The sequence below is a fragment of the Mustelus asterias genome, chromosome 2 (genome assembly GCF_964213995.1).
Source record: "Mustelus asterias chromosome 2, sMusAst1.hap1.1, whole genome shotgun sequence".
Classification (NCBI taxonomy): Eukaryota; Metazoa; Chordata; class Chondrichthyes; order Carcharhiniformes; family Triakidae; genus Mustelus; species Mustelus asterias.
The window spans coordinates 10,933,961-10,960,840 of NC_135802.1; the positions used below are offsets into that span (position 1 = coordinate 10,933,961).

General features: G+C 48.7%; 1 protein-coding gene across 1 annotated transcript in view; it reads left to right on the forward strand.

Moving 5' to 3' along the window:
• Positions 1 to 8,134: 8,134 nt before the first annotated feature.
• ghrhrl (growth hormone releasing hormone receptor, like) overlaps positions 8,135 to 26,880 on the forward strand; it is a 48,365-nt gene continuing 29,619 nt past the window's right edge. The window contains exons 1-5 of the mRNA XM_078229604.1: positions 8,135 to 8,241; positions 11,867 to 11,988; positions 13,859 to 13,966; positions 16,201 to 16,298; positions 22,499 to 22,596. Of these exons, the coding sequence (XP_078085730.1) occupies positions 8,135 to 8,241; positions 11,867 to 11,988; positions 13,859 to 13,966; positions 16,201 to 16,298; positions 22,499 to 22,596 (533 nt within the window). The remainder of the gene's footprint in view (positions 8,242 to 11,866; positions 11,989 to 13,858; positions 13,967 to 16,200; positions 16,299 to 22,498; positions 22,597 to 26,880) is intronic.

Here is a 26,880-nt window from a genome sequence, read left to right on the forward strand (position 1 = left end):
TTAGCATGGGCAATGCACCTAACCAGCATGTCTTTCGGACTGTGGGAGGAAACCGGAGCACCCGGAGGAAACCCACGCAGACACGGGGAGAATGTGCAGACTCCGCACAGACAGTGACCCAAGTCGGGAATCGAACCCAGGTCCCTGGCGCTGTGAGGCAGCAGTGGTAACAACTGTGCCACCCTGCTGTCCCATAGTTCCCTTCCGAGCCATTCACCATCCTGATTTGGAAATATATCGCCGTTCCTTCGCAGTCACTGGGTCAAAATCCTGGAATTCCCTCCCTAACGGCATTGCGGTTCAACCCACAGAAGATGGACTGCAGCGATTCAAGATGGCAGCTCACCGCCACCTTCTCAAGGGCAACTAGGGATGGGCAATAAATGCTGGCCCAGCCAGCGACGCCCATTAGCACGAATGAATTAATTCCACCCTCTGTCAAACTGAGGTGATCCTGAACACTGCTGACTGTGTCCTAACTCACACCGAGATCCTTTCAGGTATCACCTCTGCCATCTCTGACCTACACTGGTTCCTGTTTAACACACGCCTCAATCAGGGGAAGGGGGGATCAGAATATTGAATTTGATGATCAGCCATGATCGTGATGAATGGCGGAGCAGGCTCGAAGGGCCGAATGGCCTCCTCCTGCTTCTAGTTTCGGTGTTTAAACTTGTTTTCAGATCCCACCACGGCCTGGCTCCCTCTATTTTTATGATTTTTGTGTTAACCACTGTGCCTCCTCTAAAATCCACCACTTTGACCAAGTGTATGTCCATATACAAAGAACAAAGAACAATACAGCACAGGAACAGGCCCTTCGGCCCTCCAAGCCCGCGCCGCTCCCCGGTCCAGGATTGAATCCTGAATCCAGGATCCCCGCCCAATTTTCCAGCCTATCTACATACCAATATCCTATCCACCGAGCTGTCCCTCACAGCTACGATGCTTTGTTCATTACAACCTATTAACTTACCCCCACCCCCCCATTCCAGACCATGTGATCTCCAGGGAGAGGCGAAAACCCAGAGTGAAAAACCCCAGGGCCAATATGGGGAAAAAAAATCTGGGAAGTTCCTCTCCGACCCCCTGAGGCGATCGAAACGAGTCCAGGAGATCACAATGGCCCTGATCACAAAATGCTTCCCAACCCTAGTCATTTCCACTTCCACGAACACCATATGAATTCCCTGCCCCCGAGACAGGTTCCCAACTATCCGCAGTCTCACTCTGTACTGGCACCAGCAAGATGATCATAGAATGAAGCCTTGAAACGAGAAACCAGGAACAATTAGCCCGCGCCGCTCCCTGGTCCAAACTAGACCACTCTTTTGTATCCCTCCATTCCCACTCCGTTCATATAGCTGTCTAGATAAGTCTTAAACGTTCCCAGTGTGTCCGCCTCCACCACCTTGCCCGGCAACCCATTCCAGGCCCCCACGACCCTCTGTGTAAAATATGTCCTTCTGATATCTGTGTTAAACCTCCCCCCCTTCACCTTGAACCTATGACCCCTCGTGAACGTCACCACCGACCCGGGGAAAAGCTTCCCACCGTTCACCCTATCTATGCCTTTCATAATTTTATACACCTCTATTAAGTCTCCCCTCATCCTCCGTCTTTCCAAGGAGAACAACCCCAGTTTCCCCAATCTCTCCTCATAACCAAGCCCCTCCATACCAGGCAACATCCTGGTAAACCTCCTCTGTACTCTCTCCAAAGCCTCCACGTCCTTCTGGTAGTGTGGCGACCAGAACTGGACGCAGTATTCCAAATGCGGCCGAACCAACGTTCTATACATCTGCAACATCAGACCCCAACTTTTATACTCTATGCCCCGTCCTATAAAGGCAAGCATGCCATATGCCTTCTTCACCACCTTCTCCACCTGTGACGTCACCTTCAAAGATCTGTGGACTTGCACACCCAGGTCCCTCTGCGTCTCTACACCCTTTATGGTTCTTCCATTTATCGTGTAGCTCCTCCCTACATTATTCCCACCAAAATGCATCACTTCGCATTTATCAGGATTGAACTCCATCTGCCATTTCCTTGCCCAAATTTCCAGCCTATCTATATCCTTCTGTAGCCTCTGACAATGTTCCTCACTATCTGCAAGTCCTGCCAGTTTTGAGTCGTCCGCAAACTTACTGATCACCCCAGTTACTCCTTCTTCCAGATCATTTATATAAATCACAAACAGCAGAGGTCCCAATACAGAGCCCTGCGGTACACCACTAGTCACAGGCCTCCAGCCGGAAAAAGACCCTTCCACTACCACCCTCTGTCTTCTATGACCAAGCCAGTTCTCCACCCATCTAGCCACCTCCCCCTTTATCCCATGGGATCCAACCTTTTTCACTAGCCTACCATGAGGGACTTTGTCAAATGCTTTACTAAAGTCCATATAGACAACATCCACAGCCCTTCCTTCGTCAACCATTTTGGTCACTTCTTCAAAAAACACCACCAGGTTCGTGAGGCATGACCTCCCTCTCACAAAACCATGTTGACTATCGTTAATGAGTTTATTCCTTTCTAAATGCGCATACATCCTATCTCTAAGAATCTTCTCCAACAACTTCCCCACCACGGACGTCAAGCTCACCGGCCTATAATTACCCGGGTTATCCTTCCTACCCTTCTTAACTAACGGGACCACATTGGCTATCCTCCAATCCTCTGGGACCTCACCTGTGTCCAGTGACGAGACAAAGATTTGCGTCAGAGGCCCAACGATTTCACCTCTCGTCTCCCTGAGCAGCCTTGGATAGATTCCATCAGGCCCTGGGGATTTGTCAGTCTTTATATTCTCTAACAAACCTAACACTTCCTCCTTTGTAATGGAGATTTTCTCCAACGGTTCAACACTCCCCTCCGAGACACTCCCAGTCAACACATCCCTCTCCTTTGTGAATACCGACGCAAAGTATTCATTTAGGATCTCCCCTACCTCTTTGGGCTCCAAGCATAAGTCCCCACTTTTGTCCCTGAGAGGTCCGATTTTTTCCCTAACAACCCTTTTGTTCCTAACGTATGAATAAAATGCCTTGGGATTCTCCTTAATCCTGTCTGCCAAGAACATTTCGTGACCCCTTTTTGCTCTTCTAATTCCCCGTTTGAGTATTTTCCTACTTTCATCGTACTCCTCCAGAGCTCCCTCCGTTTTTAGCTGCTTGGACCTAACATACGCCTCTCTTTTCCTTTTGACCAGTCCCTCAATTTCCCTGGTTATCCACGGTTCTCTAATCCTACCCTTCCTATCCTTCTTTTTTACAGGCACATGCTTGTCCTGTAGCCCTAACAACCGTTCCTTAAAAGACTGCCACATACCAGATGTGGATTTACCCTCAAACAGCCTCTCCCAATCAAGAGCTGCCAATTTCTGCCTGATCCCAATAAAGTTAGCCTTCCCCCAATCCAACACCTTACCCTTGGGACACCACTCATCCTTTTCCATCACTATCCTAAAGCTAACAGAATTGTGGTCACTATTTGCCACATGTTCCCCAACCAAAACTTTGAAGACCTGACCGGGCTCATTCCCCAGTACCAGGTCCAGTATAGCCCCCTCTCTAGTTGGGCTGTCCACATATTGTTCCAACGAACCCTCCTGTACACATTTTACAAATTCCTCCCCATCCAGAGTCCCTGCCCTCAGCAATTTCCAGTCTATACCAGGGAAATTGAAGTCTCCCACTACAACAACCCTATATTTCCTGCACCTATCCAGTATCTCCTGACATATCCATTCTTCCACTTCCCTTGGGCTGTTGGGGGGCCTGTAGTACACCCCCAACATAGTGACTGCGCCTTTCCTGTTTCTAAGCTCCACCCAGAGTGACTCGCTACACGACTCCTCCGAATTGTCCTCCCTCTGCACCGCTGTAATATGCTCTCCAACCAATACCGCTACTCCCCCACCTCTTTTGGCCCCTCCTCTGTCTCGCCTAAAACACTTGTACCCTGGAATATTCAGCGGCCAGTCCTGTCCCTCTTTCAACCAAGTCTCTGTCACCGCAACCACATCCAAATTCCTCGTGTGCATTAAGGCCCCAAGTTCGTCTGTTTTACCTGCTACGCTCCTTGCATTAAAGTATAAGCACTCCAGACCCCCAGGCTCAGTGAGGTTGTCCTCCCCCAGAGTGCTCTTCTTCTTTGCCAGCCTTGTCCCAGCCCCAAGCTCGTCCCCAGCCACCACACTTATAGACCTAATAGTTTGATCCCCACCCCCCTGCCATACTAGTTTAAACCCCCCCGAACTGCACTAGCAAAGCTCCCAGCCAGGATATTTGTGCCCTTCCAACTTAGTTGTGACCCCTCCCTCTTGTACAGGTGCCATCCTCTCCTGAAAACCTCCCTTTGGTCTATGAAAATAAAGCCCTCCCTCCTGGACCAGTCCTTTAGCCAGGCATTCATTTGAACCAACTCCCTATTCTTAGCCTCACTGGCACGAGGCATTGGGAGCAGCCCAGAGATGGCCACCCTAGTGACCCTACTTTTTAACCTATTTCCCAACTCCCTGAATTGCTCTCTTAGGACCCCCCTACTCTTCCTATCTACGTCATTTCCACCAATGTGTATAATGACATCCGTTTCTTTATCTTCCCCTTTTAAAATGCCTCCTATCCGCTCGGAGACATCCGTGACCCCAGCACCAGGTAGGCAGACTACCATCCTGGAGTCCCGTTCGCCCCCACAGAATCGCCTGTCTGTCCCTCTAACTGATGCATCCCTGTGTGGCATGGTGGCACAGTGGTTAGCACTGCTATCTCACAGCTCCAGGGACCCGGGTTCGATTCCCGGCTTGGGTCACTCGCTGTGTGGAGTCTGCACGTTCTCCCCGTGTCTGCGTGGGTTTCCTCCGGGTGCTCCGGTTTCCTCCCACAGCCCAAAGATGTGCGGGTTGGGGGATTGGCCTTGCTAAATTGCCCCTTAGTGTCCAAAGATGTGCAGGTTTTGGTGGATTGGCTGTGGTAAATGCGCGGGAGTTATGGGGATTGGGCGGTGGTCGGTTGGCCTGGGTAGGATGTTGTTTCAGAGAATCGGTGGAGACTCGATGGGCCGAATGGCCTCCTTCTGCATGGGAGGGATTCAATGGTCAGGTGTATAGTTTGTGATATCATCGGCGAGTGATGTCATGGGGCCTTGCCTCAGTCTAGGTCCAGCCTTTGCAGAGTTAACAGCTATTCAATAAACCTGTGTTGTTATTTACATCCAATCCCACGTGCTACAACCCCACATTCTTGTGTCCTGAGGGTGTGGTATATTTTGTCTTATAATGCTCCTCCTGCTTTGTTATAGTCAAAGGCGCTATATCAGTTGTTGATGTTGTTCTTCAGCTTATTGCCGTGAGATAGGAGAGGGTTGAATTAAATGCCAGCTGCTCCTCTGTACTGCACTTCCCTTGTACTGCACGGTACCACTCTTGTGCTCAAGAGTGGAACTTTCCAGTCCGATTATCAGAGCGTTGACCTGCGGACAGGAGTGAAAAATGCAGCGAACCGTTTGAAGGTCCTTTGACATCAGGGGCACCGTGAAAGTTACGCACAACGGTTCGAGTCTAATAAGCCTCTTCATCAGAAATTTGACATGGAGGGTATGTGTGGGGAGGTCATAGAGGTTTACAGCATGGAAACAGGCCCTTCGGCCCAACTTATCCATGCCGCCCTTTTTGTTTTAACCATTAAACCACCGGGGTGGCCCGACGGCACAGTGGTTAGCACTGCTGCTTCACAGCGCCAGGGACCTGGGTTCGATTCCCGGCCTGGGTCACTGTCTGCGTGGAGTTTGCACGTTTTCCCCGTGCCTGCTTGGGTTTCCTCCGGGTGCTCCGGTTCCCTCCCACAGTCCAAAGATGTGCGGGTTAGGTGGATTGGCCAAAATAAATTTCCCCTTGGTGTCAGGGGGACTAGCTAGGGTAAACATTTAAGCGGTTATTGGATAGGCACATGGAGCACACCAGGATGATAGGGAGTGGGATAGCTTGATCTTGGTTTCAGATAAAGCTCGGCACAACATCGTGGGCCGAAGGGCCTGTTCTGTGCTGTACTGTTCTATGTTCTATGTTCTATAAACACATGGGGATAAGGGGATTGGGCCTGAGTGGGATTGTGGTCGGTGCAGACTCGATCGGCAGAATGGCCTCCTTCTGCACTGTAGGATTCTATGATTCTATGGTAAGCTAGTCCCAATTGTCCATGTTTGGTCCATATCCCACTATACCCATCCTACCCATGTAACTGTCTAAATGCTTTGTAAAAGACAAAATTGTATCCGCCTCCACTACTACCTCTGGCAGCTTGTTCCAGACACTCACCACCCTCTGTGTGAAAAAATTGCCCCTCTGGACCCTTTTGTATCTCTCCCCTCTCACCTTAAACCTATGCCCTCTAGTTTTAGACTCCCCTACCTTTGGGAAACGATGTTCACTATCTCGCTGATCTATGCCCCTCATTATTTTATAGACCTCTATAAGATGCTGGCACAGTGGTAATGTCACTGGACTAGTGATCCAGAGACCCAGGAATAATCCTCTGGGGACCCGGGTTCGAATCCGCCAGATGGTGGAATTTGAATTCAATAAAAAATATCTGCAATTAAGAATCTACAGATGACCATGAAACTATTGTCGATTGTTGGAAAAACCCATCTGGTTCACTAATGTCCTTTAGGGAAGGAAATCTGCTGTCCTTACCCGGTCTGGCCTACATGCGACTCTAGAGCCACAGCGATGTGGTTGATTGTCAACTGCCCCCTGAAATGGCCGAGTGAGACACTCAGTTCAAGGGGCAATTAGGGATGGGCAATAAATGCTGGCCCAGCCAGCGATGCCCGTGTCCCATGAATAAATTTTTTAAAAAATCACCTTCCTCGGTTTTGTAAATGAACAGAGATATTGGACAACTGTGTCAACCATGCTTAAATAACTGGGGTTAATCCACAAAAATGGAATCACAAGTCAGTGAAGTGAATCTGTTCTGTTTGCTGAACGGCACGGTGGCACAGTGGTTAGCAGTACTGCATCACAGCGCCAGGGACCCGGGTTCAATTCTGGCCTTGGGTCACTGTCTGAGTGGAGTTCACACATTCTCCCCGTGTCTGCGTGGGTTTCCTCCCACACTCCAATGATGTGCAGGTTAAGTGGATTGGCCATGCTGAATTGCCCCTTAGTGCCCAAAGATGTACAGGTTAGGTGGATTGGCCATGCTAAATTGCGCCTTAGTGATCAAAGATGTTCAGGTTAGGTGGATTGGCCAAGCTAAATTGCCCCTTAGTGTCCAAAGATGTTCAGGTTAGGTGGATTGGCCATGCAAAATTGCCCCTTAGTGTCCAAAGACGTGTAAATTAGGTGGATTGGCCATGCTAAATTGCACCTTAGTATCCAAAGATGTTCAGGTTGAGTGGATTGGCCATGCAAAATTGCATCTAAGTGTCCAAAGATGTTCAGGTTAGGTGGATTGGCCATGCTAAGTTGCCCCTTAGTGTCCAAAGGTGTGCAGGTTAGGTGGATTGGCCACGCTAAATTGCCCGTTAGTGTCCTGAGGTGTGTACAACAGGTTTATTTGGAATCACGAGCTGTCGGAGCGCTGCTCCTTCATCATGGCTAAGATGTATAGGTTGGGGGAATAGAGAGGTAAATACATGGGGTTACGGGAATAGGGCCTGCGTAAAATGCTCTGTTGGAGAGTGAGTACAGACTTGATGGTCCAAATGACCTCCTTCTGCACTGGGGATTCGAGGATTGTATGATACAGAGATGGTGAGGGGGTTTGCGGGGGGTGGAGGGGAGGTGTGGGTTGTAGGAGATTCCAAGGTTAGGAAGGTTATAGGAGAGTAGGCAGGGAGGGTTGTCGAAGGTTACAGAGATAATGGAGATTGTGGATGATGACAGAGATAGTGAGGTTTGTTGGAAGTTCCAGAGTTAGGCAAGGTTGTAAGAGATTACAGAGATAGGAAGAGTCATAATAGATTACTGGGGTAGTGAACTGTATGGGGGACTAGCAGGGTAAATACGTGGGGTTACGGAGATAGGGTGGGATTGTTGTCAGTGGAGACTTGATGGGCCGAATGGCCTCCTTTTGCACTGTAGGGATTCTATGATTCTATGTATTTGTCTCACCCCATTTAGATCATGGGAAAACTGCATCCGGAATGTGAAATTCTAACCGAGATAAAGAGAGATGAAGACCAATGTTTACGAAGCATTAAGGAGAATGGGAATGCTTCAGTCCAGGGTGGGTAACTCACATTTACTGCCGTCAATTTCACCAGAATGATTTGTGCAAACACACGCGCATTTACAACCTTCCTCTCAATATTCTGTTTGAACCTTTGGACCATTCAGGGATTGAATTCCTTTGCCTCCAATTTCTGAACAACCTTTGAGCGGGACAATAAATCAATCTGAAACGAAAGAATGTTCCAGAAATGCTGAAGGTGTCAGACAGAGAGAACAATGAGTATAGGCCTGGAACCTTCCTGGAGTGACAATCACCGGCGATTGTCCCTCTGGTGGGACTTGCCCTTGTTGAAATTCCAAAGCCCCCGTTTCGCCCAACCTTCCTCCCTCAGGCTGGGTGAGACAGGAGCAGTGAAAGGTGCCACCACTGCATCGGCACAGAGGGGGTGGCTTCGAGACCTGGTGGGGTGTGGGGGTGTGGGGGGAGGCGAGAGTTGCAATGGCGGAGGAGACCTGGGGACGGATGGGAGTGCGGGGAGACAGACCTGGGTGCGCGGGGGTCAGGGAGTCACAGAATCATAGAGGTTTACAGCATGGAAACAGGCCCTTCAGCCCAACTTTCCATGCCACCCAGTTTTTACCACTAAGCTAGTCCCAATTGCCCGCGTTTGGCCCATATCCCTCTATACCCATCTTACCCATGTAACTGTCTAAATGCTTTTTAAAAGACAAAATTGTACCCGCCTCTACTAGTACCTCTGGCAGCTTGTTCCAGACACTCACCACCCTCTGTGTAAAAGAATTGCCCCTCTGGACACTTTTGTATCTCTCCCCTCTCACCTTAAACCTATGCTCTCTAGTTTTAAACTCCCCTACCTTTGGGAAAAGATATTGACTATCTATCTGATCTATGCCCCGCATTATGTTACAGACCTCTATAAGATCACCCTTAAGCCTCAAATGCTCCAGGGGAAAAATGTCCCAGTCCATCCAGCCTCTCCTTATAGCTAAACCATCAAGTCCTGGTAGCATCCTAGTAAATCCTTTCTGCACTCTTTCTAGTTTAATAATATCCTTTCTATAATAGGGTGACCAGAACTGTAGACAGTATTCCAAATGTGGCCTTACCAATGTCTTGGACAACTTCAACAAGACGTCCCAACTCCTGTATTCAATGTTCTGACCAATGAAACCAAGCATGCCGAATACCTTCTTCACCATTCTATCCACCTGCGAATCCACTTTCAAGGAACTATGAACCTGTGCCCCTAGATCTCTTTGTTCTATAACTCTCCCCAACGCCCTACCATTAACTGAGTAAGTCCTGCCCTGATCGGACCAGGAGCGGGCAGGGCGTTGGGTAGTTGAGTTTTTTTGGGGCATGGGACCTGGAAAGAGAGCAGTGGTCAGACCTGCAGGGGAGGAGAGGGGACTGGACTAGGAGAGGGGTGAGGAGGTCGCAGAGTCAGACCGGACAAAGGTGAGGGAGTGGACATTCAGACCCTAGGGGTGGGGGGATGGGGGGGGGGGGGGGCAAGGTTTGAGGGGTTGGAATTGGGGGGAGGGTTGGGGTGTCTAGTGTTGGGTTTGGGGCATGGTGTGTGCTTGGTTGGGGGTGGGGGTGATCCCCTAGGGGTTCGGGGTTCTGGGATGTGGCAGGGTCTAATTTTTTGAAATAATTACTCTAAAGTTAGAAGCGCTTTTTTTCCTTCAAACTCCTTCAGTGTAACTATCAGAGTAAAACTGGCAGTATCATCCAAAGTTAATGATTTCAGTTGTTTCCGTTGTATGGTTCCCAACCTAGAGGAAGTTAGCACTTCTGGGCAATTGCCAAGTAAACCTTTACCTGGGAGCTTCCTCGCGGGATTCCCCAGTGCATCATCGAATCCCTACAGTGCAGAGGGAGGCCATTTGGTCCATCAAGTCTGCACCGACCACAATCCCACCCAGGCCCTATCCCCTAACCCCACGTTAGCTCGTCCCACTGACACTAAGGTGGGAATTTAGCACGGTCAATGCACCTAACCAGCATGTCCTTCGGTCTGTGGGAGGAAACCGGAGCACCCGGAGGAAACCCACGCAGACACGGGGAGAACGTGCAAACTCCACACAGACAGTGACCCGAGCTGAGAATCAAACCCGGGTCCCTGGTGCTGAGAGGCAGCAGTGCATCATTGGGATATCCCCCTAAATGCAACACAGGGGAACCAGGAGGTTATTTCAACTCAATGACCTTTCTTCAGGGCTGGAGGAAAGTTTGCGGTGGCACAATGGTTAGCACTGCTGCCTCATAATGCCAGGGACCCGGGTTCAATTCCTGACTTGGGTCACACGTTCTCCCCGTGTCTGCGTGGGTTTCCTCCGGGTGCTCCGGTTTCCTCCCACAGTCCAAAGATGTGTGGGTTAGGTGGATTGGCCATGCTAAATTGCCCCTTAGTGTCAGGGGGGACTAGCTAGGGTAAATGCATGGTGTTATGGGGATAGGGCCTGGGTGGGATTGTGGTCGGTACAGACTCGATGGGCTGAATGGCCTCCTTCTGCACTGTTGGGATTCCGTGGAGATTTAACAGATTTTAAAGCAAATAAGAAATAAGGAAAGTGGAAGAGGTGGAAAAGGAGCAAAAAGGAAGGTCTGTGATGGGCTGGAAGGCAACAGATAGTCAATGGTAACAGACTGATGATGCAAGTCAGACAAAGAGTGATATGGGACTGTTAATCATCCAGGACAAAGCAGCATATTTGATCGGCACCCCATCTGCTACCTTAAACATTCACTCCCTCCACAGTGGCAGCAGTGTGTACCATCTACAAGATGCTCTGCATCAACTCACCAATTTTCCTTAGGCAGCACCTTCCAAACCCACGACCACTTCCATCTAGAAGGACAAGGGCAGCAGATACATGGGGAACACCACCACCTGCAAGTTCCCCTCCGAGCCACTCACCATCCTGTCTTGGAAATATATCGCCGTTCCTTCACTGTCGCTTGGTCAAAATCCTGGAACTCTCTCCCTAACGGCATTGTGGGTGTCCCTACACCTTGGCGGGTTCAAGAAGGCAGCTCACCGCCACTTTCTCAAGGGGCAATTAGGGATGGGCAATAAACGCTGGCCCAGCCAGCGACGCCTACATTCCCTTGAATGAATTTTTTAAAAAAGCAGGAAATGGATCCAGAGAGAAAGAAGAAAGGAAAACTTGCATTTACATCGTGCTTTACATGACTATTGGATGTCTCAAAGTTCTTTACAGCCAATGAAGTACTTTTGATGTGTTGTAATATAGTAATATACTTTTGACTGTTGTAATATAGGAAAAAAGCTGCCAAGTTGCCCCCAGCAATCTCCCACAAACGGCAATGTGAGAACACCAAGATTGGCTCTTTTTTTGTGAAGCTGATTGAGGGATAAACATTGGCCAGGACTCCAGGGAGATCTCGCCTGAGGAGGTGTAACATTTTTCCTGGGATGTGGGCATCGCTGGCAAGGCCAGCATTTGTTGCCCATCGCTAATTGCTCTTGGACTGAATGGCTTGCTGTATCCAGAGCAATGTTAAGGGTGACAGATAGGAGTCAGGATGTGAAGGGTTGGAAAGGTCAAGGCCGATGTTCTCTTTAAGTTGTTTGTTGCATTGGCAGGTGATAAACTCCACTGAAATATGATGTTTTAGCCCATGGACAATGTCAGATACGTTACCTACATGATGCTGGGGACTGGCTCTGGCCAGCTGGCAGTTGTCAGCTTACGGAACCCAGGCGACATCCCCTGTTGCTGCAAGGCTGGGCGCACGCACGGTCAAAGGAAGATTGGTCAGGTTTAGAGGTAACAGGCCTAGGTGTCCAGATCACCAGCAATTGGCATGGTGGCACAATGGTTAGCTCTGCTGCCTCACAGCGCCAAGGACCTGGGTCCGATTCCTAGCTTCGGTCACTGTCTGTGCGTCGACTGCACGTTCTCCCCATGTCTGCATGGGTTTCCTCCGGCTGCTCCGGTTTCCTCCCACAGTCCAAAGACGTAATGGTTAGGTGCTTTGGCCGTGCTAAATTCTCCCTCAGTGTACCCGAACAGGCACCGGAGTGTGGTGACTGGGGGATTTTCACAGTAACTTCATTGTAGTGTTAATGTAAGCCTACTTATGACACTAATCAATAAACTCTAAAAAAAAACTGTCATGGTCTGCTGACACTATAGTTAAGAAAGCCCACCAACGCCTCTACCTTCTCAGGAGACCAAGGAAATTTGGCATGTCAGCTACGACTCTCATCAACATTTACAGATGTACCATAGAAAGCATTCTTTCTGGTTGTATCACAGCTTGGTATGGCTCCTGCTCTGCCCAAGACCGCAAGAAACTACAAAAGGTTGTGAACGAAACCCAGTCCATCACGCAAACTAGCCTCCCATCATTGACTCCATCTACACTTCCCGCTGCCTCGGCAAAGCAGCCAGCATAATTAAGGACCCCACGCACCCCGGACATTCTCTCTTCCACCTTCTTCCTTCGGGAAAAAGATACAAAAGTCTGTGGTCACGTACCAACCGACTCAAGAACAGCTTCTTCCCTGCTGCCATCAAACTTTTGAATGGATCTACCTCGCATTAAGTTGATCTTTCTCTACACCCTAGCTGTGATTGGAACATTATATTCCGTACCCTCTCCTTTTCTTCTACCTAATGTACTCTATGAACGGTATGCTTTGTCTGTATAGCGCACAAGAAACAATACTTTTCACTGTATATTAATACATGTGACAATAATAAATCAAATCAAATCAAATCATCAGCATGGGTAAGGGCTGGAGCAGCAGATGAGCTGAGGCTGTTGCAGAGTCGGACGATGTTTCGGAGGAAGGAGTAGAGGGACTGGGGGAGGGGCAGATAGAGTGGGTATGTGGTCGGGAGTTCACATTGGGGTCAAACACAACACCTAGGTTACTAAGGCCAGAATCTGGCCTTAGTAACATAGAAACTAGAAGTCGGAGGAGGCCATTCAGCCCTTCGAGCCTGCTCCGCCATTCATTATGATCATGGCTGATCATCAAATTCAATATCCTGATTCTCCCCCTTCCTTCCCATATCCCTTGATCCCTTTAGCCCCAAGAACTATATCTAATTTCTTCTTGAAATCAGACAACGTTTTGGCCTCAACTACATTCTGTGGGAGTGAATTCCACACATTTACCCTCTGGGTGAAGAAATGGTTAGCACTGCTGCCTCACAGCGCCAGGGACCCGGGTTCAATTCCCGGCTTTGGTCACTGTCTGTGCGGAGTTTGCACATTCTCCCCATGTCTGCGTGGGTTTCCTGCGGGTGCTCTGGTTTCCTCCCACAGTCCAAAAACATGCAGGTTAGGTGATTGGCCATGCTAAATTCTCCCTAAGTGTACCCGAACAGGCGCCGGAGTGTGGCGACTCGGGGATTTTCACAGCAACCTCATTGCTGTGTGAATGAGAGCCTACTTGTGACTAATAAATAAAAAAAAATGTCTCCTCACCTCAGTTCTGAAACCTTATCCTCAATCCATGACCCCTAGTTCTGGACTCCCCCACCATTGGGAACATTCTTTCTGAATCTACCCTGTCCAACCCTTAATCTCAGACAATATTTACAATGAGTATAGTTGCCAATGATGAAATGAATGTTAATCCCATTTGCCTTCTTCCCCCCTCTGCCCTCTAGGCTGCCGGATGATATGGGATGGTGCGTTGTGCTGGCCACAAGCTGTTCATGGAGAGAGTGTTAATGTGTCCTGTCCAATTGTTTTCCTACAGTTTAGCCCAGTATTAGGTAAGAATGACTGAGACAACAGCAGCTTACATTTACATAGAAGCTTCAACTTAAAAACATCCCAATGCGCTAGGGACGAGCTTTATAAAAACAGAGAATCGGGGAGGCGATGGCCTAGTGGTATTATCGCCAGACTATTAATCCAGAAACTCAGCTGATGCTCTGGGGACCCGGGTTCGAATCCCGCCACGGCAGATGGTGGAATTTGAATTCATTAAAAAATATCTGGAATTAAGAATCTACTGATGACCATGAAATCATTGTCGATTGTTGGAAAAAACCCATCTGGTTCACTAATGTCCCTTTAGGGAAGGAAATCTGCCGTCCTTACCCGGCCTGGCCTACATGTGACTCCCAGAGCCACAGCAATGTGGTTGACTCTCAACTGCCCTCTGAAATGGCCTAGCAAGCCACTCAGTTCAAGGCAACTAGGGATGGGCAATAGATGCTGGTCCAGCCAGTGATGTCCATGTCCCAGGGATGAATGAAACAGGGGTGATTGGGCAATGGGGCTTTGTGTGAGTTAGGATGCAGGTCGCAGAGATTTGTATGAATAAAGACAGTGTGGAAGGCGGGGTACTCAGTGTGGTGAACCATAGATGGTTACCACTATGGGTACTTGTACATATGTTACTGTTGTCACTGTTGGGGTTAGGGTTGGGGTGTTCTACCTGTTGGTATTGTTCTGTGGTACACTCTGGTTGGCTCCGCCTACCTGCAGGAGTATAAAGGTCACTGCACTGCCTGGTGACCCTTTAGTCTGGGATTGTATTGTTATATAGTATGCTCCATTCTTGTTACTAATAAAAGCCTTTATTTCCCGGGTACGATCCAGCCTCCCGAGTGATTTAATCACGCATCACTCAGCTTTGTGCCTCCACTGGCCTCCGAAACCTAACTCCCCACATTCCCTTTCCCCGGGGCCTCCACTCCCTGTCCAGCCAAAATGCTTGGACTTACCTTTTGAGTCCGGTAGCCATGTTTTTCCTTCCTAGGGATTGTGTAGAGTCTGAGCAGTGGTCACCACTCACAACAGGAGCTGTTGGGACGACAGAGTTATCAGTCAATCAGATTGGACAGCGGCCCTCAAGGGAGGGGCTTCCTGACCCCGAGGGGTGGAGGACACTTCCCCTCCCTCCTCAGGTAATTAAGGAGGCCCTGGTACCCCCTGAGGGATAGACATGTTGAAAGTCAGCATGGTACAGATTGATATTACGCCCACTGGGCAAGGAATACGTGGCCCCCCTCCCCCGCCACTCCTTCCCCAACCCCATAACAATATACCTCACAGATGCCCGGTGCACCATGCAAAGTGGGGAGACAAATTTAAACAAATTTGAGAGAACATTCTGAAGTCTTCTTTCCCTATTGGGGCAGTACGGTGGCATAGTAGTTAGCACTGCTGCCTCACAGCACGGTTCGATTCCTGGCTTGGGTCACTGTCTGTGCGGAGTTTGCACGTTCTCCCCGTGTCTGCGTGGGTTTCCTCCGGGTGCTCCGGTTTACTTCCACAGTCTGAAAGACGTGCTGGTTAGGTGCATTGACCTGAACAGGCGCCGGACTGTGGCGACTAGGGGATTTTCACAGTAACTTCATTGCAGCGTTAATGTCAGCCTTACTTGTGACACTAATAAATAAACTTAAATTTTTAACTTCCACCCTGTCCCCAGCACTGGAATGACTCAGACTGAAAACCTGAACAATGTTCTTTGCAAATCAGTCGGAGTGTCCATCCTCATTCTCTTCCACCATGAAGATAGTGAAGAAGTCAGGAGAGACGACGGAGCCTTCATCCTCGTTAGATCAGTGGGAACATCACTAATCTAATAATCCACAAGCCCAGGCTTCTGGGGACATGGGTTCAAATCCCAGCACAGCAGCTAGGGGGTGTAAAATCTTTCATGGGATGTGGGCATCGCTGGCAAAGCCAGCATTTGTTGCCCATCTGACACTGCCCACGGGTTAGAACATCATGTTCAGTGGAGTTTATCGCCTGCCAGTGCAACAAACAATTTAAAGGGAACATTGGCCTTGACCTTTCCAACCCTTCACATCCCGCCTCCCATTTGTCACCCTACACATTGCTCTGGACCCAGCAAACCATTCACTCCAAGAACAATTCAAATAATAACTCAGTGCCCATTGAGAGTGTGCCAGACAAAGGAGGGAGTGTGGGTTTATTCAATGTGAATCTTTTGCATCAGGATCGATTGATATCTTGATCTGTTTGACAGGAACAATCACAAGGAACTGTACGAGTGAAGGATGGTCTGATCCATTACCCACGGACTTGAACACTTGTGTATTCGATGCACCAATACTCACGGCTGAGGTGAGTGTTATTGTCTGAGTGAAGGTGCCAGTGAAGGTGGCCTTTCCGTAACTTCCACCCTGTCCCCAGCACTGGAATGGCCCTGATGGAAAACATGAATCATAGAATCCCCACAGTGCAGAAGGAGGCCATCCGGCCCATCGGGTCTGCACCGACCACAATCCCACCCAGGCCCTATCCCCATAACCCTATGCATTTAGCCTGCTAATCCCCCTGACACTAAGGGGCAATTTAGCAAACCACCTAACCCGCACATCTTTGGACTGTGGGAGGAAACCGGAGCACCCGGAGGAAACCCACGCAGACATAGGGAGAACATACAAACTCTACACAGACAGTGACCCGAGCCGGGAATCGAACCTGGGTCCCTGGTGCTGTGAGGCAGCAGTGCTAACCACTGTGCCACCATGCCACAATGTTCTTTGCAAATCAGTCGCATTGTCTAATCCTCACCCTCTTCAATGATGAACACAGTGGAAAAGTCAAGAGATTTTTGATTTGGTTTATTATTGTCACATGTATTAGCATACAATGAAAAGTATTGTTTCTTGCGCGCTGTACAGACAAAGCATACCGTTCATAGAGAAGGAAAGGAAAGAGTGCAGAATGTAGTGTTACAGTCATAGCTAGGGTGAAGAGAAAGATCAACTTAATGCAAGGCAAGTCCATTCAAAAGTCTGACAGCAGCAGGGAAGAAGCTGTTCTTGAGTTGATTGGTACGTGACTTCAGACTTTTGTATCTTTTTCCCGGCGAAAAAAGGTGGAAGAGAGAATGTCCGGGGTGCGTGGGGTCCTTAATTATGCTGGCTGCTTTTCCGAGGCAACGGGAAGTGTAGACAGAGTCAATGGATGGGAGGCTGGTTTGAGTGATGGACTGGACTTCGTTCATGACCCTTTGTAGTTCTTTGCGGTCTTGGGCAGAGCAGGAGCCACACCCAGCTGTGATACAACCAGAAAGAATGCTTTCTATGGTGCATCTGTAAAAGTTAGTGAGAGTCGTAGTGGACATAACAAATTTCCTTAGTCTTCTGAGAAAGTAGAGGCGTTGGTGGGCTTTCTTAACTATAGTGTTGGCATGGGGGGACCAGGACAGGTTGTTGGTGATCTGGACGCCTAAAAACCTGAAGCTCTCGACCCTTTCCACTTCGTCCCCATTGATGTAGACAGGGGCATGTTCTCCTTTATGTTTCCTGAAGTCGATGACTATCTCCTTTTTTTTGTTGACATTGAGGGAGAGATTATTGTTGCTGCACCAGTTCACCAGATTCTCTATCTCATTCCTGTACTCTGTCTCGTCACTGAGATCTGACCCACTACAGTGGCATCACCAACAAACCTGAAAATCGAATGAGAGGGGAATTTGGCCGCACAGTCAGAGGTGTATAAGGAGTGTAGTAAGCCTTCAACTGAGTGAGAAGCAGGTGGCATATAGTGGCAATGGATCTAATAATCCAAAAACCCAGGCTTCTGGGGACAGGGGTGCAAATCCCACCATGGCCGCTGGTGGAATTTAAATTCAAATAAAAATATCTGGAATATAAAGCCAGTCATTGGTGATGGTGAGGAGCATGGATGGGGTTTTCCTTTCCTTCCCTCCTGTGGCAGCGGTAGGACTGGAAAGTCCCATCCAATAAAACTGTCAAAAACCCATCTGTCTCTGTCTCTCATTTCCTCACTCCCCCCTCTCCCTCTCAGTCCTCAATTCTCCCTCCCTCCCCCAATTCCCCCTCTCCCTCTCATTTCATCACTCCCCCCTCTCCCTCCTCAATTCCCCGTCTCCCTCCCAATTCCCCCCCTCCCTCTTACTCCCCCCAATTCCCCCTCTCTCCTTCTCACTTCTCAATTCTCCCTCTCCCTCTCACTCCCCAATTGCCCCTCTCCCTCTCACTCCCCCAATTCCCCCTCTCCCTCCCAATTCCCCCTCTCCCTCCCAATTCCCCCACTCCCTCCCAATTCCCCCCCTCCCTCCTCAAATTCCCCCTCTCCCTCTCATTCCCCCAATTCCCCCTCTCACTTCCCTCTCAATTTCCCCTCTCCCTCTCAATTCCCTCTATCCCTCTCACTCCCCCAATTCCACCTCTCTCCCTCTCGCTCCCTCAGTTCTCCCTCTCCCTCCCAATTCCCTCTCATCCCCCAACTCTCCTTCTGCCCCAGGCCGTGATGTCTGAACAATGTCCTTTAGGGAAGGAAATCTGCTGGCCTTACCTGGCCTGGCCTACGTGTGACTCCAGAGCCACAGCAATGTGGTTGACTCTCAACTGCCCTTACGTGTGGGAAATAGATGCTCTTCCAACCAGTGACACCCATATTCCATGAACGAATACTATAAAAAGAATGCAAATGTCTCCAAAGAGCTGGGAGAGCTCTTTTTACCAGGATGTTGCCTGGCATGGAGGGTCTTAGCTATGAGGAGAGATTGGGTAAACTGGGGTTGTTCTCCCTGGAAAGACGGAGAATGAGGGGAGATCTAATAGAGGTGTACAAGATTATGAAGGGTATAGATAGGGTGAACAGTGGGAAGCTTTTTCCCAGGTCGGAGGTGACGATCACGAGGGGTCACGGGCTCAAGGTGAGAGGGGCGAAGTATAACTCAGATATCAGAGGGACGTTTTTTACACAGAGGGTGGTGGGGGCCTGGAATGCGCTGCCAAGTAGGGTGGTGGAGGCAGGCACGCTGACATCGTTTAAGACTTACCTGGATAGTCACATGAGCAGCCTGGGAATGGAGGGATACAAACGATTGGTCTAGTTGGACCAAGGAGCGGCACAGGCTTGGAGGGCCGAAGGGCCTGTTTCCTGTGCTGTACTGTTCTTTGTTCTTTGTCCTCAGTTTTTCCCCTGAGATTGTTGTAGACTAATTGATGGAGATTAATAACCGTGTATTAAACAACAGCCTTTATCATTGGGACATGTGACTAGCCAGGATTATAGGCAGTGAATTAGATATACCTTGGTCTCTCTGGAAATTCCTTTGTCCCTATGTGATTATCATCGCTGCAATGATGCCACTGACTGTCCCCTGTTAAACTGCTCTTCAACAGAATGAAACTCCTTTAATTGGGCTGGTAGAATAGAATAGGCATCACTTCAAAAGATTCTCAATGAGCATCTGCATCTTTACCAAGGCTCTGTATTGTGCTGATGTTTTCAATCTTCTCACTGAAGTACCTACCGATGATTCATAGCTTACACAGTAAAATAAATCCACAGTACTGGGCCACCGTCACTGGCTCATCCTAAATACACACAACAAAATAAGCACAATTAGGGATGAGCAACACAGCTCACGAATGAACAGCACAAGGAGCCATTCAGCCCATTGTGCTGAACCCTGTCCCACTCCTAAGTTAAGACTAAGGAAACTTGGCATGTCCGCTACGACTCTCACCAACTTTTATAGATGAGCCATAGAAAGCATTCTTTCTGGTTGTAGATTCATAGAGATTCATAGATTCATAGAGATTTACAGCATGGAAACAGGCCCTTTGGACCAACTTGTCCACACCCCCCAGTTTTTACCAATAAGCTAGTCCTAATTGCCCGCAATTCACCCATATCCCTCTATACCTATAGAAATCATAGAATCCCAACAGTGCAGAAGGAGACCATTCGGCCCATTGAGTCTGCACCGACCATAATCCCATCCAGGCCCCATCCCCATAACCCAACATTTATCCATTTGTATCACAGCTTGGTATGGCTCCTGCTCTGCCCAAGACCGCAAGGAATGACAAAAGGTCGTGAATGTAGCCCAATCCATCACGCAAACCAGCCTCCCATTCATTGACTCTGTCTACACTTCCCACTGCTCAGCAAAGCGCCAGCATAATTAAGGGCCCCACTCACCCTGGACATTCTCTTTTCCATCTTCTTCCTTTGGGAAAAAGATACAAAAGTCAAAGGTCACGTACCAACCAACTCAAGAACAGCTTCTTCCCTGCTGCTGTCAGACTTTTGAATGGACCTACCTTGCATTAAGTTGCTCTTTCTCTACACCCTAGCTATGACTGTAACACTATATCTGCACTCTCTCCTTTCCTTCTCTATGAACGGTATGCTTTGTCTGTATAGCGCGCAAGAAACAATACTTTTCACTCTATGCTAATACATGTGACAATAATAAATCAAATCAAATCAAATCCTTCAAGACTATTTTTTAAATTCATTCACAGGATGTGGGTGTAGAGTGGAGTAGAGTTTATTTATTAGGGGAATTTAGTAGGGGAAACTAGGGGAATTTCACAGTAATTTCATTGGTGTTAACGTAAGCCTTAAGTGTGACTAATAATAAACTTTACACTTTAGTCACAAGTCAGGTTTACATTAACACTGCAATGAAGTTACTGTGAAAATCCCCTAGTCGCCACACTCTGGCAAGTGTTTGGGTCAATGCACCCTAACCAGCACGTCTTTCAGACTGTGGGAGGAAACCGGAGCACCCGGAGGAAACCCACGCAGACACGGGGAGAACGTGCAGACTCCGCACAGACAGTGACCCAAGCCGGGAAGTTTGTGTGATGGATTGGGCTACATTCACGACCTTTCGTAGTTCCTTGCGGTCTTGGGCAGAGCAGGAGCCATACCAAGCTGTGATACAACCAGAAAGAATGTTTTCTACGATGCATCTGTACAAGTTGGTGAGAGTCGTAGCTGACATGCCAAATTTCCTTCGTCTTCTGAGAAAGTAGAGGCGTTGGTGGGGCTTTCTTAACTATAGTGTCGGCATGGGGGGACCATGACAGGTTGCTGGTGATCTGGACACCTAAAAACTTGAAGCTCTCGACCCTTTCTACTTCGTTCCCGTTGATGTAGACAGGGGCATGTTCTCCTTTACGCTTCCTGAAGTCGATGACAATCTCTTTCATTTTGTTGACATTGAGGGAGAGATTATTGTTGCCGCACCAGTTCACCAGATTCTCTACCTCATTCCTGTCTCTCTCTTCCCTCTTGATGATGCTGTTTAAGACTTTGAAGAAGCTTTTCACCTCCTGCCCCAAGACCTCTTTCTATCTCAGTCTGAGTTTATTTTGGAATTCCTTTATGAAGTGCCGTTTTATTACACTGAAGGTTCATAGAAATGTAAGTTATTGTTGTTGAGCTGTTATATCCGATTGTGTTCCCCCTCCTCACTGTGTCTGTGTTCTCTCAGTTTATTCTTAGTGATAATATTAGCAAGTCGAAGAGGTTGTGAATAACACTGGAGTTTATTGTGAAGCTTCCCAAGTTCTCATTGCTGGAGCCCCTTGGTAACCTGTTATTCTTTGCAGTAGGAGAGGGATTGTTTTGCGAGGGTTGAGGCCTCCTCTCTACGTGTTTCATAATTGCCTGTTTACCCTTTTGTGATTTGAAATGTGGGAATCACTCAAAGAACTGTTCTAAATTCCACGGTCATTGTTTATACATCACTGCCAGGGGCCAGAGGAGAGTTTGGGGGAGAAGAGGGAATTGGGAGGAAGGGGGGTGATTGGGGCAGGTGAGAAGGAGAGGGCGAATTCGGGGAGTGAGAGGGAGAGGGGGAATTGGAGAGTGAGTAAAGTTTATTTACAAGTAGGCTTACATTAACACTGCAATGAAGTTACTGTGAAAATCCCCTATGCACCACACTCCAGCACCTGTTCAGGTGCACTGAGGGAGAATTTAGCACGGCCAATCCACCTAACCTGCACATCTTCCGGACTGTGGGAGGAAACCGGAGAACCCGGAGGAAACCCACGCAGACATGGGGAGAACATGCAAACTCCACACAGGCAGTGAGAGAGAGAGGGGGAATTGGGGAGAGAGAGAGAGAGAGGGGGAATTGGGAAGAGAGAGAGAGAGGGGGGGGGAATTGGGGAGAGAGAGGGGGGGAATTGGGGAGAGAGAGAGAGAGAGAGGGAATTAGGGAGAGAGAGATAGAGAGAGGGGGAATTGGGGGAGTGAGAGAGGGAATTGCGGAGTGAGAGAGGGAATTGCGGAGTGAGAGAGGGAATTGGGGACTGGGAGGGGGCATTGGGGAGTGAGGGGGTGAAGGAGTTGGGGGAGTGGGAGGGCAGGGAGTGAGTCTGGAGGGGTGACTAAGGAAAGACTTGCATATTTACAGCACCTTTTACTCCCTCAGTCCCTCGTGTCCCTTGGCTCTGTACAGCCATGAAGGCCTCTGTGAGCTGTGTGTGTGGGGTTGCTATGCCGACCTGGATCCTAACACTTATTTTTAAACTCAGGTGTCGTACTATGGAACAATACAGATCATCTACACAGTGGGTTACAGCCTCTCATTGGTCACTCTTTCAATCGCTGTGGTCATCTTACTGACCTTTCGGTAAGTTCTCACACTCAAAGCCATTGGCTGAAACACTGCGGGGATAATAGTTATCTCTATGCTTGGGTAATCACTTTCCCATCAAACAAACACCGGCATCATCATGACTATTATCAGCAAAATTAATTCTAACATGGAAAACAAACTGCAAAGAAAGATTTACATTGATATAGCGCCTCTCACAATCTCAGAACACCTCAAAGTACATTGCAGCCAATGAGGCACTTTCTGAAGTGGAGTCGTTGCTGTAATATAGGAAATGCAGCAGCCAATTTATGCACAGCAAGCTCCCATAAGCAGAAATGAGATCGTGACCGATGGTAGTTGAGGGATAAATGTTGACCAAGACTCAATGGATAACTCCACTGGTCTTTGAAATTGCACCATGGGATCTTTTAGATCCAGCTTAAAGTCTCACCTGAAAGGTGACACCTCAAACAGTGCCGCACTCCCTCAGTACAGCTCTGGAGGATATGCACAACTCAGGAGAACATGAGATCAAATCCACAAGGCTTGGGGATGACTAGAGATCAGAAACATGTATTGCCTCCCCTCTGTCCCCAGACAGGACCAAGTACCCTAGGAGGAAGGTGATCTAAGGACAATTAACATTCTCAAGAAGGAGCTTCATTGGTCCCCTGCTGAGATAGTTGTTGCAATTCCTTTTCAGGATAGGTGCAGGAACGTAGCATAGTGCCAAAGGGCCAAATGGCCTACCCATTGCATCTAAGTCCTACATCCCTGTGCCTCTGCTGGCATTTCGAAAGAGCTTTACAATTCCATGCCATTTCCCTGTTCTTTTCTGTATTGATCTTCAAGTTTCTCCGTTTCAACAATTCATCCAATTTCCTTCTGAGAATGATTGTTGGATTGTTGCTGCTGTTGTGAAGTTGTACATGTAAGGTTAAAAATGTGGTGTTTGACAAATGTAAATGGTGAAATGCTAAAACCAAAAGGAGAAATCATATAGCATTGTCTCTTTAAACAATACAGATGTCTTTGTGAGTGGATTTTAAATTGCAGAGAGCAGGCTGCAGAAGCAATTTTTTGCAACATTATATCAAAGCCTAGCAGTCAGTGTTCCAACCTCACCCAAACAGGCTTTTGAATTGGACCAATTAATTTAAAGCAAGCACGCAGAGCATAGAACCAATGGAATTTAAATGTAAGGGTTGTTGACAGCCTCAAGCCATTCAGATCGCAGGAACACTGTGAGGTAATTCCAGGTACATCAGCCCAGAGAAGGGGGGGTAATTGTCAGGGTATGCTTGCCACCTGTTGAGTCAGGAGGAGGGAAAGGTGAGGCTCTCATGTAAATCCTGCAGTTCCATGTATGTCTTCATAAAATCACTGCTTTAATAGAGAGAGATACCAACTCAGAAAGTGTTCCTCAGGCAAGAACATCACCAAAGAAGGTTCATACTTCCAAAAGACGCTTGTTTGTATATTAGTTGAGAGTGACTGAATTCTGCAATGATTTATTTCATTATTCCTGAAGGAATATTTGAACAGCATTCTATTGGGATTTTATTCAGTTTGTTAATTGTTTTAATAAGGTTGTCAACAGTTTAAAAATAACGTCCTGTTAATTGTTCATGATAGAGAGTGCCAGATCCTGCTTTAATTTACCAAAACCAGCAACTTCCTGCTAAATAAAAGCAAATTACCGCGGATGCTGGAATCTGAAACCAGGAGAGAAAATGCTGGAAAATCTCAGCAGGCCTGGCAGCGTCTGTGAGGAGGGAAAAGAGCTGACGTTTCGAGTCAGCTTTGACAAAGGGTCCCCTGGGCTCGAAATCTCAGCTCTTTTCTCTCCTTACAGATGCTGCAATAACTTCCAACTACCTCACACACACACACACACTCGTATAAGATTACAAGGCGGAGTATATCCCTTTGAGTGGTTCCAAAATCGAGCGGAGGGAAAAATCACCTTCGCACCATAACTCTGCCCTTTCAGACAGCACATTCTCCATCATTACAACTCGCCTTCACCTCTGCCACTTTCCCCAATTATCTGGAACCTGTATTGTCTGGTGACTGACCCTGTTGCTCAGTCTGAAACATAAAAATGCAACGCACTTTCAAGCTATCAATCCGTCCTTCTCAAACCTGCAGACAAGGGCACACTGCTTACGTTGCCCCTCCTGAACCGGCCCATCTGTCTCACAACAGCTGAGACTTCCCCTCGGAGCAATTCTGAAGACACCACTCAATTATCGCACTCCCTCGGCTAAAGATTATGCTAACTAGAGTAACCAGGCAAACGCCATATGGCTCAAACACTAGCTGGGTCAGCAAAGGAAATAACGTGTATTTACGTAGCACCTTGTCTCATCCACAGGATGTCCGAATGCGCTTTGCAGCCAACTCGGGGCGGCATGGTGGTTAGCGCTGCTGCCTCACAGCACCAGGGACCCGGGTTCGATTCCTGGCTTGGGTCACTGTTTGTGTGGAGTCTGTATGTTCTCCCCGTGTCTGCGTGGGTTTCCTCCAGATGCTCCGGTTTCCTCAAACAGTCCAAAGACGCGCTGGTTAGGTGCATTGGCCATGCTAAATTCTCCCTCAGTGTACCCGAACAGGCGCCGGAGTGTGGTGACTAGGGAATTTTCACAGTAACTTCATTACAGTGTTAATGTAAGCCTACTTGTGACTAATAAACTTACTTAAACGCTTTTGGAAATTATGCACAGCAAGATCCCAGGTGAATTATCTGACGAGGGGCATGGACAGGGTGGATAGGGAGCAGCTGTTCCTCTTAGTTGAAGGGTCAGTTACGAGGGGACACAAGTTTAAAGGGAGGGGTGGGAGGTTTAGGAGGGACATGAGGAAAAACGTTTTTACCCAGAGGGTGGTGACGGTCTGGAATGCGCTGTCTGGGAGGGTGGTGGGGGCGGGACGCCTCACATCCTTTAAAAAGTACCTGGATGAGCACTTGGCTCATCATAACATTCAGGGCTATGGACCAAGTGCTGACAAGTGGGATTAGGTGGGCAAGTCAGGGCTTTTATGTGTCGGTGCAGACTCGATGGGCTGAAGGGCCTCTTTTGCACTGTAGGATTCTGTGATTCTGTGAGCAGTTTATGGTTGAGAGACTTCAGGTGGAAAAGTGGGAGAACTCCATGGCGAGTCTCTGAATAGCGGGGCGAGTAAATCCACATGAACAGGCCCTGTTCGAGACCATGTGCTGAATCTAATGCCCTCCCACCCCAACAACCTCCAGTGGCTTTTGAGGTGTAATCGGGCAGGAGGGTGTCAGGTCACGACCCCATTGCCCTCCTGCCTCAGGCCAATTGAGTCTGTGGCGGGATGGCTCATGGTGGGGGTTGGGGAGGGGAAAGGGGGGGGGGCAGTGGGGGGGGGGGGGGGGGGGGGCTACCTGTCCGATTCTGTCTGAGGCTCGAAAGTGAGAAATTAGTGCCCAAGCAAGGGCCTTATCCCAGTCCTGTTGGTATTTAGTCAGTGCAAGGTGGGGAGTCACCAAGCAAAGGAGTGTGGGAAGGAAAATTTAGTCAGGCCTGCTTGCAGGCAACCAAGAGGGGTCCTTCATTCAAAGACGCTCAAGTGACTGATTGAGTGACCCGGCCCCGCCTTACTTTTCTGCTGACCAATCCCCCCCTCCTCCCTTTCCCTGTGACCCTGTGAAACCCCTCCTACCCTCACTCACCTGGGGCTCCCTCGTTGATCTTGGGCCTTTAGTGGGTGCAATATCCGCAGTGGCCACCGCTCCTGGTGGTGCTCACGGCAGTGGAGAGCTGTTGGCCTCTGACTGGCTGGCAACTCTCAATGGGTGGGGTCCCAGGCCAACGCCACCCCCCCGAGCTCTTAATCCAAAGTGGAAGGTCTGAGGCCCAATGGCTGGCCATTTAATTGCCTGACAGGCCTTACATCCAACGGGTCTTCCCCAACAGAGGTGACGCGTGTCCCGGGCTGGCTGGACAGTGTGACCCCCATTGCAAATATTAACTTCCATTCCTTGTCTGTAAGATGCTGCATTGGAAGCTTCCAGCAATCCAGCAGCAGCTTAGACTGTGAGCCCATGTCTCTGAGTTGGGGCCTAATGACAAAAAACTTAGCTCATAGAATCATAGAATCCCTACAGTGCAAAAAGAGGCCATTCAGCCCATTGGGTCTGTGCTGACTCCCTGACAGAGTTCTTACCCAGATCCTCTTTCCTATCCTATACCCGTAACCCCACACAATTTCCCCACTAATCCCCATAACCTCCACATCTTTGGACACTAAAGGGCAATTTAGCATGGCCAATGCACCTAACCTGCACAA